This window comes from Onychostruthus taczanowskii, unplaced genomic scaffold (assembly GCF_017590055.1).
Source record: "Onychostruthus taczanowskii isolate IOZ18803 unplaced genomic scaffold, ASM1759005v1 scaffold11, whole genome shotgun sequence".
In the NCBI taxonomy this organism is placed as follows: domain Eukaryota; kingdom Metazoa; phylum Chordata; class Aves; order Passeriformes; family Passeridae; genus Onychostruthus; species Onychostruthus taczanowskii.
In genome coordinates, this window is record NW_024497629.1 from 17,252,145 (window position 1) to 17,265,704 (window position 13,560).

General features: G+C 42.3%; 1 protein-coding gene across 3 annotated transcripts; it reads right to left on the reverse strand.

Annotated features, from left to right (window-relative positions):
* Positions 1-387: 387 nt before the first annotated feature.
* Positions 388-11,282, reverse strand: LOC121344317 (glutathione S-transferase). 3 transcript variants are annotated; one of them, XM_041420185.1, is made up of 7 exons: positions 11,226-11,282; positions 6,909-7,029; positions 5,450-5,501; positions 5,083-5,215; positions 4,380-4,521; positions 1,435-1,566; positions 388-713 (listed from the first exon to the last, which is right to left on the reverse strand). In XM_041420185.1, exons 2-7 carry the CDS (start codon positions 6,993-6,995, stop codon positions 591-593), a joined length of 669 nt encoding a protein of 222 aa, XP_041276119.1. In that variant the 5' UTR covers positions 6,996-7,029; positions 11,226-11,282; the 3' UTR covers positions 388-590. The 3 variants fall into 3 exon arrangements, with proteins under 3 accessions (XP_041276119.1, XP_041276128.1, XP_041276110.1); XM_041420194.1 differs by lacking the exon at positions 11,226-11,282 and adding an exon at positions 9,982-10,106; XM_041420176.1 differs by lacking the exon at positions 11,226-11,282 and adding an exon at positions 9,307-9,384.
* Positions 11,283-13,560: the final 2,278 nt, after the last annotated feature.

Below are 13,560 nucleotides of genomic sequence, written 5' to 3' on the forward strand. Positions count from 1 at the left end.
TTAAACACAAGGACTTTGATCTTTCAGTGAAAAAAATCACTCCTAAGAGATTCATGTGGGGATTAGAAAAGTTTTTTAATTCTGCCCATAAACTTAAAAGGATCATGAATTTTATTTTTAAAGGTTTTATTTCCTTGATTTTTAAGCTGTGAAATACATCAGGGAGAGAGTGAACTTTCTAGGAGACCACCTAGAGGCCACTAGAGAACCAACCCAGAAGATTCTAGGCCTGAATTTAAATGACTTCTTAGTTTTCAGGGTGTGGCTCCTGTCTCTGGCAGTTTATAAAAGGGGGTTGGGGATCATCTGGCTTTTCTACCGTACTCCGGAAGCTGTAACTGAGCATTGTACCCTACCAGGCATGCCTTTAATTGAACACACACCAAGTGTCAGCATATTTTATTTAATATAACTGCTTCGTGAAATTCTTCTTTCTGGACTCAACAGGTACAAATTAGCCTTTTACTCTCATTTAACAGTGTATTGTTTCAACACTGGCCATATGATGCAAGTTACAGAGCACAGCTATGCAATTTACTCTTACAAAGCAAGTTCTGGTAATATACTACAGTTGGGTTATCTTCATCAGATTAGATATTGAATATTTTCCTGATAACAGCAACAGACTTCTCATCTGTTGGTGGCTTCCTCTGGCTGCCAGGCTGTAAGAACTTTTTGATTGTTGGAATGTTGCTGATTCTTCCTTTAAAAGCCTGTAAGAAGCAACAGTAAAGCCAGTCAGATTAAGGAAATTGTAATTCCATCCTTTATAGTTTAAAGGTCAGGTGACTTAGATTTTTACTTGTCAGACATACTTACTAAATAGTAAAGGGTACTAACTTTTTCTGATCTGTAATGCTGGTGCTATACCTTAGTTTCTCAGATGAGAATGGGAGAAATTAATATTAAAGAGTTAAGATTCATCTTGTAAAATGTGGAAGAAAAAACCCCCACATCCCAATCCTGCAGATATATTTGAGGAAAAAAGAAGGCAAAGACAGGAATATTTCAGTGCAAAGCACTACAGAAGTCAAGACATAGGAAACTTAACTGCTCTTTGTATATGATTTCTTAAAAATGTAATTTTTCTGGCAAAAAGAAAAGGACAGGAACTGCAGACACACCAGGCCACAGACTTTCCTTCTGGATATTGTTGTTGTGTTTGAAGACACGGAAGTAGCAGTGAAAGGACCAAATTAGTAGCACTAGTGAGTGAATTCCTGCCAGCTGAGAACAGCTGGGAAAAGCAGAAGTGAAGAATGGTGAGTCCCCAGCAGCCCTAGGGCAAGGCAGTGCACTGAGTGCAGGTTTTTGGAGTCGAACAGACCAGAGAAGTGTCAGTACAATGGCTCAAAAGATGTAAACATCCATAAACTTTTAACAACAGTCAGTGAAATTTGTTACCTTCCAAATTCACACCAGATGATTACTAACCTGCAGCAGAGGGAATGCAGACAGTGCATCAGGCTTACACTCTTCTACCATTAAAATGGCTTCCAGCAGATGGATATCTGCCCAGCTTAATTTGTTGCCAACAAGATAATCCTGTCCATGATCTTTTAAGGCCTGTACAGTTTGAACAAATAAACAAAAAAATTCACATGGGATGTGACAATTTTATCTAGGTATTTCATTGCAGATAGATTTCTGAAAAAACACAGCAGAGCAAAGCCATGCAAGAACCTATGAAGTTAGAAAGTGATACATATTCTTTAAACAAAAAATTAAACCAGAATTCATGTTTCAGTGTATATGATCCCGTCTCTCACTCTAACCTACTGCACCAGGTAGCTGTATACCAGGTCCAGTACCACAAGAAAGACTTAATCACACAAAAGAAACAGGACTAAAGTAATTGGAAGAGGTAGCCAGGCCAGTTTACATGTAAGCACACCTGAATTTTTAAGAAAAATGTTAAGTGAATTTCCAGATATTTCAGCAAAATTTGAGACTGCTGATTACAGTTTGAAATATGTCAGAATGAAGGACTACGACCTTCCCACCCTTTATCCCGTTAAGGAAGGACTCCTTTGTGGAAAACTGCTGATGCAAGAGTCACAGCCTGCCATAGGTACTACAAGTGTAGTAGACAAGTTGAGATGAACATTGCAGCACAGCTGCAGAGCAGTTACCAGCTCTCCAGCCCACCTTTGTCCTGAAGACTGTCACCCTCCTATCAGGAGCAAGAGAAGGCCATGTCTGTGCCTAGGTCACACTAAGGTTACTCTTGATTAGCAAATGTGCAGTAAGACACCAGTCTGTGACTCTGGAAGCCAACTCCTTCTCCAGGCCCATCTGCCAGTTCTGCCACAGAGGCAGCAATCATGGGCAGAGTCACAGCTGATCCCTTCACATAGTTACTTCCTACACTGCTCTAACAAGGCCTAGCACAGCTTGTTTATCAGACTATGTGGAAACTCCCAAACATAGCATTGGAATTGATTGCCTGCAGGGCTTCATATTGCCTTTTGCTGCTCCATCTGGCTGCTGAGTGTTTAAAGTGAACACACACAGCTAGGTATGTTTCCTGTAAGTTTCCAGAATGAATAACACATAGTCTGCAAACCCTGATAAGCTGAAACAACAGACATCTTCAACAGCTGGTACAGAAAGAAAATTATTAACCATCTTAACAAAATTAACTAGGCTAAAATATAATGGAAAAGTTCAGCTGTGTCTTTATGTAAGCAAACAAGGATTTCTTTAAAGACTCTCCTACATGGAGCATACATGCTAAAACACATCACAACAGTAGTTTATGCCACCTAGGCACAAGTTTAGAGAATTTTGGTGCATTTTTTATTGTTTAATAACTTAAAATACGTATCAGACTTTAATCTTTGAAAGATTTGAAAGATCAACACTTCTCAGCACAGCCCTTCATTGGTATGGCAGTGGATATATATGAACTCTGATTACAGAAGTGCTGGATTATCATTTATGTTGTTATTTTACAGAGCAGCCTGTGTAGATTTTCTTTGTACAATTCAAGGCTCTAAAAAGTGGGACATGAAATTGCATCAAGTCCTGTATTTTTTGAGTGGACTTCAGCTGCCTGGTAACAGAGGCTTCAAGCTGGAAACCCAGCTCAGCTGTGAAACAACACAGCTTTGTACCCCTGGCAGATTTCTGAGGAGACCACTATGCCCTGAGAAAGCACTGTGAGAAAGTCTGTACAGCACAACCACACATGGCACAAAAGGAAAAGTTACAAAGAGAAGCAAACTTCTGAGATGAGGATGACAGCTGGCTCAATTCAAACAAGAAAATCTTAACACAAGAAAGATTTAAAATATCCTTACAGGAGAAATAAAACAACAAAACAAAAAGGAGGTTGGTGGAAAATGGCAGCTCCGTAACATCTGGACAATGTTCCAGGGAGAAGAAAAGAACAATCCATCCCCTCCTGACCAACTCCTCCCTAGCCAAGAAAGCTTCCTCATGTGCTCAAAGGGGATGGCAAGCATACCAATGCCTTCCTTCACAGCTCAGGCTCTTTGGTGCATGCTAGCCAGTAAATAATTGCTTTATGCTTTCTATGTATCTTGCTTGCAGAGCATCTCTGTGCACACCTAAGGATGCCCAAGCAGCAATTCAGAGAATCAATCACAGTCTCTAAATATAATACATTTAAGCAATGGATTTAAGGAAGATAATAGAATTAGATCCTTAGCTGTAATGCACAAATATATATAACTTTGAATAGCAAGAATAAAAGAGGGTGAGTGGGAGGCCTTATTGTTCTCTACAACACCCTGACAGGACATTGTAGTAGGGTGGGGGTCAGCCTTTTCTCCCAGGTAACCAGTGAGAAGAGAAAATGGACTCAAGTTGCACCAGGGTGGTTTAGATTAGATTTGAGAAATTTTTGTTCATGTAAAGGGTTGTAAAGCACTGGAATAGACTGTAAGGGAACTGATGGACGGACTCACCGACCCTGAAAGTGTTCAAGAAATGTGGATATGTCACAGGAGGACACAGTTTGATGGTGGTGATGTGGGGTTGACAATTAGAGTTAATGATCTTTAGAAGGTCTTTTCCAACCTTAACAATTCTGTAACACATTACACTTCCAGAAAATAAGTACTGAAGGCTGGCGCAAGTATTGAAAAGGTGCATTTAGGCAAAACACTGGGAGCCATCAGCCACTAAGCTAGGTTGGAAAAGAAAGACAAAAAAGAGACCCTATACTGAAACCACCCAAAAATTATTTTGTGGCCCTCTTTTCACATTGTTGGATACTGGCTCCATCATACATTTCTAGAGTTCTACTGTCACTTGCCTTCTGGAAAGTACATGTGTGGGAACAGTGGGGGAGTAGGGTAGGAGGGAGAGCCCAGAACTCACTGTCTGTGAACTGCTGGTGATTTATCACTTACCTTTTCATAAACAGGGAAATACCTGGTTGTAGCTCGTTCAATGATTAAGGCAAGATTCTTTTCTTTTGTATCAGCTGGTTGAAAAGGGAGATACATGATCATTCCCATTAGGTCTGTAGTTCCCTCCACGTACATATCAATCCTGAAACAAAGATTTTTGTTCAACATATATAATTCAAACTTTCCATTTTGATTATTTTCCTGAAATACAACTCTGAAGTGATCACTGAGTAAAATGTTTATTAGTGAATGTAACATAAGACACTGGTTTATTTTCTTGTTTCTTCCACTTTGAGAGAACTTCCAGTTTTTTTCAAAGCACAAATTGTAAAACAGGCTCACAGTATATGCATTAAGCAAAAAAAAAGGCTGCAAGTAATGTATTTAAAGTGGAATTCATGCTGTTTTCCATTAATAATTTATTCATTTATGCTGTGGGAGAAAAGACTGAATATGCAAAACACTTCAGGGGAAAAAAAATAGTTTTGAGGTCTAATCATGACAGGATGCTGGCTAACAATTGCCAGTCCATAATAATCGCCACAGTCTCTGGAGCTGCCCTTCCATTCTCACAAAATAAACCCTCTACAGTAAGTGACAGTCTGTTAGGTATACTCACGTGCAGATACTTCACAGCAACATTCTTTCTGTAAATATTAACAATCAGGGAGGAGTGTTAGTAAGTGGCACACTGTTACTGTACCAAGCTCTCTCCTTGAGGTCCTTCCCATAGAGGTTGTACTTTGCTGCAATGTAGCTGAGGATGGCTCTGGTCTGCACCATCCTCATCCCATCCATCTCCACCATGGGCACCTGCTGAAACAGCAGGACTCCATCTAGGGAAGAAAAAGGAGCAAGCTATTCAGACTGCTGAAATACTACACTGAAAATAAGGAAGAGACCTGGTAAGAGACCAAGACATGTCTAATTCTCAGGGATGAAAGCACCCACAAGGAAGCAGCTCTTCTTTACAGGTCACATCATATTGCAGGTCTTAAAAAAAATACCTCCTGTTGTTCTTTTGTTCTGTTTGCGTGAATTTATGTTTAGGGTACGTTTTACAGACTCACCATTGAGCAATTTTTCTAAGTCTTCTTTTTTCTCTATGAATTCTTCCTCAAACTGAAAAGCAACAGTAGAAAACAACACTCACTCCAAAGGCAGTGGAGAAGGGGAAGGAAATCTGGCAGTTAGAGCCCACCTCTCCACGCTATTCTCCATACTTATCTCATTGTGTTGACCCTGTGGAGGAATCCATTCAGTGCCAGTAGCTGGGTGAGCAGCTGCAGTTCCAGCTGCTCATGGAGCCCTGGGAGCCCAAGGCAAGAGCTGGGAACTGCCTCTCTTTGCACAACAAAGGGCAGAGGACCTGTGGCACTGGCCAGGTGACACACAGCAGGAGCCCATGACCCCAAACCTTCACTTAGACTGTGAGGGTATAAAAGACCAGTAGTTTCCTTTGTTCTGGGTGCCCCTCCCTGGAGGCATAATGTTACTCTGTTGTTCCACCACGACTAAATTATTTTAAGGACTGATGGAGAGGCTCCTGGATGGTCAGACAGGAAAGTTTCCTTAACAGACCCCTACTTCATCTCTGCTCCAGCAGAGACTATAACCCAAGACTTTGTTGTCCCCAACCCTACAGGACTGTACAATGCATTGTGCTCCAGAAAGAACTTCCTCTTTAAAAGGACCAGAGTCACCTGCATGAACCATAAATGGATACCAAATAATTCAATTAAAAAGCAGCTGATGCCACATGAAATACTAAGAAACTTCTTGTAAATTATGCCTCTCTTACACAGCATTTATGTCCCTCTTTAATCCACTGGATTTTTTTTTTTTTTGATAAGGACATTTGAATGAGGACAAGATCTTGGTTTCCTCAGCACTCATGTTCTGCAAATTTTCTGTCAGCAACATTCTCAAGTGAGCATCATTTAAAAAAGCCTTTTATTTCCAACAGAGTATGAATAGTTTAAAAAAAACATATTCAAACAAAAACTTAATGTAGAAATTCAGATGTCTTAGGATGCCCTTCACCTGATGTGAATCTCGATAGATCCCCTAACACTGCTTTTGGGGCAGATGTGCCGATTTATCTTACTCAGGTCCTGACCCAAAAAACAAAAGATACTTTGTTTGGAGAGAATATTCAAAAGTTTTGATGTTCATCAGACATGAGGTATGCATGGTCCTTCAGTGGAGAAGACTCACGAGATACAGGGAAGTTATGAGCATTGACAAAAAGTCCCAGTTTTTTCTATAGCAACAATTTACAATCTCATCTTAAAGTATGTTTCAAAAATGACACCCATCAATTCTCTTTGTATGTTAAAATCTCTTTACTGTGCAACTATGGCTCAAGGAATATACGAAATACAACACAAGAGTGTATCACTCAATCTAAGCATTCTGCTTAGACAGATATGTGATGATGTGTATATCCCTAAGCACAGATGCAATTGGGAAACCATTCCAGAGAATACTATTTTAATCACAAATCACTTCATAAAAAATGGTACAAACCTCAACCCCAGCTGCTGCTAACAGCCATCGGATTGACTCCATCTTCCCCCTTCCCTTGGTGTAGTGCAGCTTGGGTTTCCCCGCCATGATTTCAGAGTTCTTGTTTCCTGATAAAAATAAGCTGAAGCATGGAAGCATGCTTTAAATTAGCATTCTGAATTCCCACTCCAAACTACTAAATACAGTTGGATGAACAAGAAAATAAAAGTACAATTGTGTCCTACACACTTGTGCTTGATGTAACTAAGTTTCCTGTGGATTAATGGAATAAAAGAAAAGCCACACATTACCAGAATATGCAACCACATCAAGACAATAAGCGTCTCCTAAATAATATATTATTGTAGTTTTAACAGCTTACAGGAGTTTTACAACCAAAGCAGAGCTGTAGGGTATTCCTGAACTAGCACATTTTTAACCTTGCAGTGATGCAATCTCTTCAGTAGGTTTTGGGTTTTGTCACATGTCATACCATACTTGAAGAATGTACGATATCAAATTAATGGCTTCCAAAGAACACCAAACTAGTGCCACCAGCACTATTTTCACCTCTCCCATATGACAATCCAGAGCCCTGTTCTCCTGTGCCTTATAGATCACCAGGCCTACTGCGTTCCCTATCCAGCTGCTACAGTCAAACTGTAACAGAGATTTGTGTTCCATCTGCCCTGAAAATTTAACTTTAAAATCAAAAAACAAACAGATGGAACTGACCTCTGTTGGGCAGATAAGTCCTGGGCAATGCCCCTGGCAGCAGGGGGCTCAAGTCAGCCCATCAGATGATGGCACTGGGATGAAACACTTGGTCCTTTCAAACTTCCCTACCATGTGCAGTCACATGCCACTGTATGACACTGGCAGCTGATGTGAGCTTGCCTGCTGCTGGAAACAAAGCTAACACTGTACTCTTATCACTAATGGGTCACAGAAGAATGAAGGAAATTTCATAAGACAGAGGCACAGACTAACAGAATGCTTCATTGTTAAGCCAAAGGTTTATCTGTTCACAGGCAGCTTATTTATGCATGCATACACTTCACAATACATAGCTGAGCCACAAAGTAAAAATTTTGGCCATAATCCCAAGGCATCAATAAAGAGGCACAAACAGCACAACAGTGCATCCTTGGCCCACTCCACTGAAGTCCTTTGTGCTGGGTGCTATCTTGCACAGGCTCTAGAGCACACAGCCATCACTCTGCCAGGGACTGACTCACAGGAGAAAGAGGTGCCCCCATGCAAAATGCAGGTCTTCAAAAGCACTGCTCAGCTTCCACCTAGCCCTGTGTTATAGTTTAGCAAGAGAAGAATTTTAAAAAAGAATACAAAACTTCCAACCACTAAAAAACTAGACAAAAAAAAAACCCCCGAGAACTTCCTCTTTTCTCTTTCACAAGTTACCATCAAGTAACCATTTACAAGACCCAAACAACACGTTAACCCTTTCAGTACTTCAAGCCTCCCTCAAATTAAAAAAAAACCCAAAAAACAAAATACAAACATACAAAAAAACCCAGAAAACAGTCATTAAAAAATATAAAATCCCAGATAAAAAAGATAAATAAATACCTTAATTTTGACACTAAAATCCTCTTACAAACTATAGAGAAAAAACTCTTTTTCCCTATAACTCATACAACTATTTTAAAAATTGAAGTTAATATCAAACATAAACCTCCATATTAAAATAAAAAAATATTTAAATAACTGTAATTCCATAAAGTTTAAACAAACAAAAAAAAGTAATTCTATACCCCCAAGAGATAAAGAAAAAAGAAAATTCCTAAAAATAAAAATTATTTTTAAAATAAATAAAAACTTTTATCTATAAACAACTCATCTTTAAAACAATACCCCATAAATCAACATAAGCCATAAACAAACTGTAAGAAACTTATAAAAAATAAGAAGAGCTTCACAATTACAGATTTCCCCAAACAACTACTATTTGTAAAAAAAACACGACAACTGGGTTTTTTCCTTATAGAAAAGTCTCCATAACATTAGCAATAAAGACTTCTCTCCCTAAGTAAACTAAAAAAAAGAACTATTTTAAAAATAGTAAACTAACTAAAATTTTAAACTTTGTTTCTTTACATTACCAGTAAGAAAAAATATTTAAAAAAATATATTCTAAAAATTTTGTTCTAATTCTTATTACTCTTTCTTTTAGTTAATGTTAATAAACTTTTCTTTATACCCTTTTAAAATTTTAAACCTACTTTACCTTTCTCCTAATCCAACCTCGCAACAAAAAAGAAATACATTAATAATCAACCAACACCAAACCCACCACGCTCTAATACATTAACCAAAAAATCTCAAAATTAATAACATCTCAAATTAACAAACCAAAACCACTAGACAAAATGAGTATTTCTACCAAGTTCCGCAGTACCGTCTGCCCGGGCCGCTCCACAGGGTACCGGAACAGCGCCGACACGGCACGGAGCGGCCCCGCCTCCGACACAGGGCCCGCCCGCCCCCTCAGGCGGCCGCTCCGCCCTTCGGCTGCCGCCGCGGCCTCGCCGTGCCCGCCGCCCGCCCCGCTGGAGGCCTTCCCAAACCCCACCACCGCAGCCCAGGGAAAGCCAGCTCAGCCTTGTCCTGCAGTCTTGCCGCGTTTCTGTTGCAAAATGTGGAATGTGTAAAAATTTTCTTGACAAAGGATGTGCTTTGATGTTTGATCTTAGTATACTTTCAAGCCTAATCAACAAGAAAGAAGTTCTAATCTGTGAAACATAGAGCAGCGACAAAATGAGTATTTCTACCAAGTTTCAAACTAAAACCACCACACCCTGGCAGTGCCTGTGTCCCCGGACACCTCAGTCTCTGGCTCTCCTGATACAAAAGGATGTGCTTGTCAATAGATTACATCTTGCTTGGAGCTGCATCTAATTCAGCCCTGCTGGATGCCCAGCTAGATTCCTCACACCTGAACTGCAACAAGGCACTCAAAAAGTGCCTTGGCACAGCTCCCTCACCAGGCCCTACACACACAGGACCATGACCTACACTTCATTTCTATTTCCCATGTATGACTTACACTGTAACAAGTAAGAGAGCTCCTGACCTTCAAAAATACTTCATTCCCCGATGCTCAGAAAGTAGATGTTGGTTTCAGCTTCACCAGGGAGAAGAACTGCACTTAAACCCTCACAGACTGGAGAAACACTTCCCTCCAGCACGTGGGATCGAGGCTGAGAAACACTATAAGGACAGGCTAGCATAGGCAGAAAGAGCAAACACCCTTGACCTTTCCACAAAGCAGAGATAGAGCTGATAAAACTCAGCCCACGCAGAGCCCTGACTGCCAGTCCCAACTCAGTGCTCCTCTCACAGCAGCCGGGAATATCTTCCTGCAAATGCACGGCTAAAGGTCCGAATTTGGGGTTCAGGCTGAACACTTACACAGGGCTGCAAACTAATTTGGTACAGAGCCTTTTACGGCTCTGTAATGAATATCCCTTTGTAAAATACTGAGCAGTGATAAAAGAGTCGCAAAATTGGTAAACTGTCTTTCTTGAATAGCAATAATGGACCTGAAAATTAATCATAAACTTTCTTGATGTTTTAGTGCATCAGACTTTCCTTGGACCACAGCCATGCAGGTGTCAGAGAAGCAGCTACTGCTGTACTCGCTGTGTTAAAAACATCACACATTGTTTTGTCCTAAACAACTCAGGCACCAGCCTTTCAGTGAGGAACAAGTAAATTAATTCAGCAGCAAGCTCATAATCTGATCCAAGATCTTAAACTTTCTTCCTGATTGGATATGGGAGCCAGAGCAGTTCTCTGCACCTCTTTGTGGCCCGAGCCCGTCCCGCGCGGGGCTGTTCCCCAGGGCGAGCTCGCAGCACGGCGCTGCCTCGCCCGGCTCGGCCTCCGGACCATCTTAAGGCTGCAGCTCCTCACCAGCAGCTGGCTTCCACTGGGACTCGGGCCAAGTCCGCGCTCGACAAGCTTCCTTCCACAGCCGGAGCTAGGAGGAGCGTCTGGACGAGGGGAAGTACCCCCAGAGATTGCAAAACGTGCACTCCAAAGAGCAGCTACTCTTCAGCTTCCCCGCTGATCCTACCCAGAGCCAAACACACACCCCATCCGTGCGCACCCTCCCGCCCGTCCCGGTCCCTGCTGCAGGAGAGAAGCCGGGGAATAATCTCTGGACAAACTCCCCGGAGCAGCACGGCAGGACGTTCCCGGAGGACCAGCCGGTCTGTGACGGTCCGGGCAGGAGCCCTGATCCCGGCAAGAACCACTCACTCCACCGCGCTGGCACCGCCCGCCCCCCGCCGCGACCCCCGCCCGCCGCAGTACCGTCTGCCCGGGCCGCTCCACAGGGTACCGGAACAGCGCCGACACGGCACGGAGCGGCCCCGCCTCAGAAGTTCTAATCTGTGAAACATAGAGCAGCTACCAAACAAGGTCTAAGTGAAGTCCAGCTGTGGGAAAGAGAAATTGTCAGAATTGCCTTGGTTAGGGTTGAACATGTTTTAATGGTCTCAAACCTAGGGGGAGTTGCTTGGAAAGAAGGACGTACCTCTGACAGTGGATACATAAAATACAGAATTTATGGGCCACAAGGGCATTTGGCAGAACTCCCAAGATAAGGAAGAAACTAAAAAAGCCCACACAGCAACTGTGCTGAGATCACCCCTGAACGGATAAAAGATAATTCTGGCAGGGAGGGATTCCCACACCACTGACTCACAGCCTACCAAGTCAAGAAACCCAGCTCAAAAGAACAGAAAGACCCAATGAGGATGGAGACTAATTAGCATGAGAAGAGGGAGAATCATTAACCAGTAGGAGAGAACATTAAGAGAATTAGACGATTTGTAGTCAATGAAAATTTATGCATTTGCTTGCTAAAACGAATAAATAGTAAAAACTTGTCATTGATTTTTGGAATACCACTAAGCAACCAAGATTGTACAGCTCTGAAATTAATAGTCAGTGTCTCTCTTAAGTATGTAATTACTGCTTCGTTGCACACTGGGTAACAAACCCAGGTTTTCTGGACAACATTTCCACTGGGCTGGCTCTGAGGCAGCTGCACATCAGGGACATGGTCAGGACACAGTGAGCAGGGACAGGCTTGGAGGCCCCTGAGCAGCAGCGATTGTGTGACCAGGGGAGCCTGGGGCTGCAGCCCCTGTGCAAGGGGCGCAAGCACTCCTTCTGCCAGGGGCTCTGGCTCTGTGTGGCCAAAAACTGGGATCTCTGTGGGGATCCTGAAACCACGTGGCCATGACCGGAGCTCGTCCTCAGCGCGTGGCTCGTGGCACGGAGTCAGTACCTACAGCCCAAGTTTCTGGCTTGAGTTTCTGACAGCACTCAGCAGCTGCCAGTGTTGTCCAAATGCTTCAGTGAGGCAGGAGGGAAACAGCTCCTGCAGCAACTCTCTTGAATACATGCTTTGCTGCTGAAAAACATGGGCTTATTCCCTTTCTTTGATGACAAAAACTGGTTCCAGCTGCATGACATTTCATATGAAGAAACTGTTGGTTTTAGCGAGAGCTACTCAATTTAGTGAACAATTTCCTTTGCTGGTAGGATCAAAAAAATTTGTTTTCAGTACTTTCATTATTTTCCCACTGCCAGCAAATAGTTTCTGCAGCTTTAGACTCAGTAGAAAATTTTGAGCACTTTAGGTACATCTTCCTCTCGTATTAGCGGTTTCCTCTGGCTGCCAGGCTGCAGGAATTTCTTAATTGTGGGGATATTGCTTACTGTAGTGTCCTTTCACCACCTTAATCCCAACACCACAAAAATTAAAGCATTGATATTCCAGGGGTAGTCTTTTTCCATTTCCCTCTATAAAATTTGTGTGGATCCAGGATGGCGGTTCAAGGTAATAGCATCAACTGAGCCACAACCTCCTTGCCACATACCTTCTCATAGACTGGGAAGTATCTGTTTTCAGCCTTGTCCATCATATTTGCAAAATGTTCCTTCTTTTTGTCTGCAGGTTTGAAGGCATACATCATGAGTAACTCATTCAGATCGAACATTCCTTCCACATACATATCGATTCTGAAAGGAATAGATCCACTTGGTCAGGTCACACACAGTAGGTCTGAACAGCACAATAACTCCTGGCACAACCTCACTGAGATGCTGGGAAATCCCTGCCCCTTCTATCCCCCACACACATCCTGGCCAAGTTCCCCCTGGAATGCAGTTGCGCTGGAGGCAGGCAGCGGGGGAGCTTGGGCCAAAGGCAAATGCAAAATTCCTAGGGAAACCTAAAGACTGTAGCCCTCTCACTTCTTACTGGGACTGATTCCTGTCTGGACTATGGGATTTTCAACCTGATCACAAAATTGTCATATGTGCCATCCAGACTTGTGTTAAAAATCCAGACAGCCTAAGTTTCACAGCAGGTCCATACAACTATCTAGCAAATATCTTGACACATGTTATGGGTGGTTGGTTGGAGGCAGAAACAACACGGTCTCAGAGAGAGGTTCTCAACAAACAGCATGTTTTATTGTTCAGAGTTTCTTATACAGGCAGTTCAAAACTACCGGGTCTCAAGTGCTGGTTGGTCTGGGTCTTAACACTGCCCAGTACTTGGACCAGTAATGTCTCTGCATTTACGGTTGAAAGGGATTAGGTGCTGTGTTTGAGTTCACATCTATCCTATCAC

Coding starts and splice junctions, on each gene's coding strand:
- LOC121344317 (XM_041420185.1), bottom strand. CDS start 6,995: ATGGCGGGGAAACCCAAGCTGCACTACACCAAGGGAAGGGGGAAGATG. Junction 1,567..4,379: donor ATTTCCCTGTTTATGAAAAG/GTAAGTGATAAA, acceptor CAAACTGTACAG/GCCTTAAAAGATCATGGACA. Junction 714..1,434: donor CTGCATTCCCTCTGCTGCAG/GTTAGTAATCAT, acceptor TGCTTCTTACAG/GCTTTTAAAGGAAGAATCAG.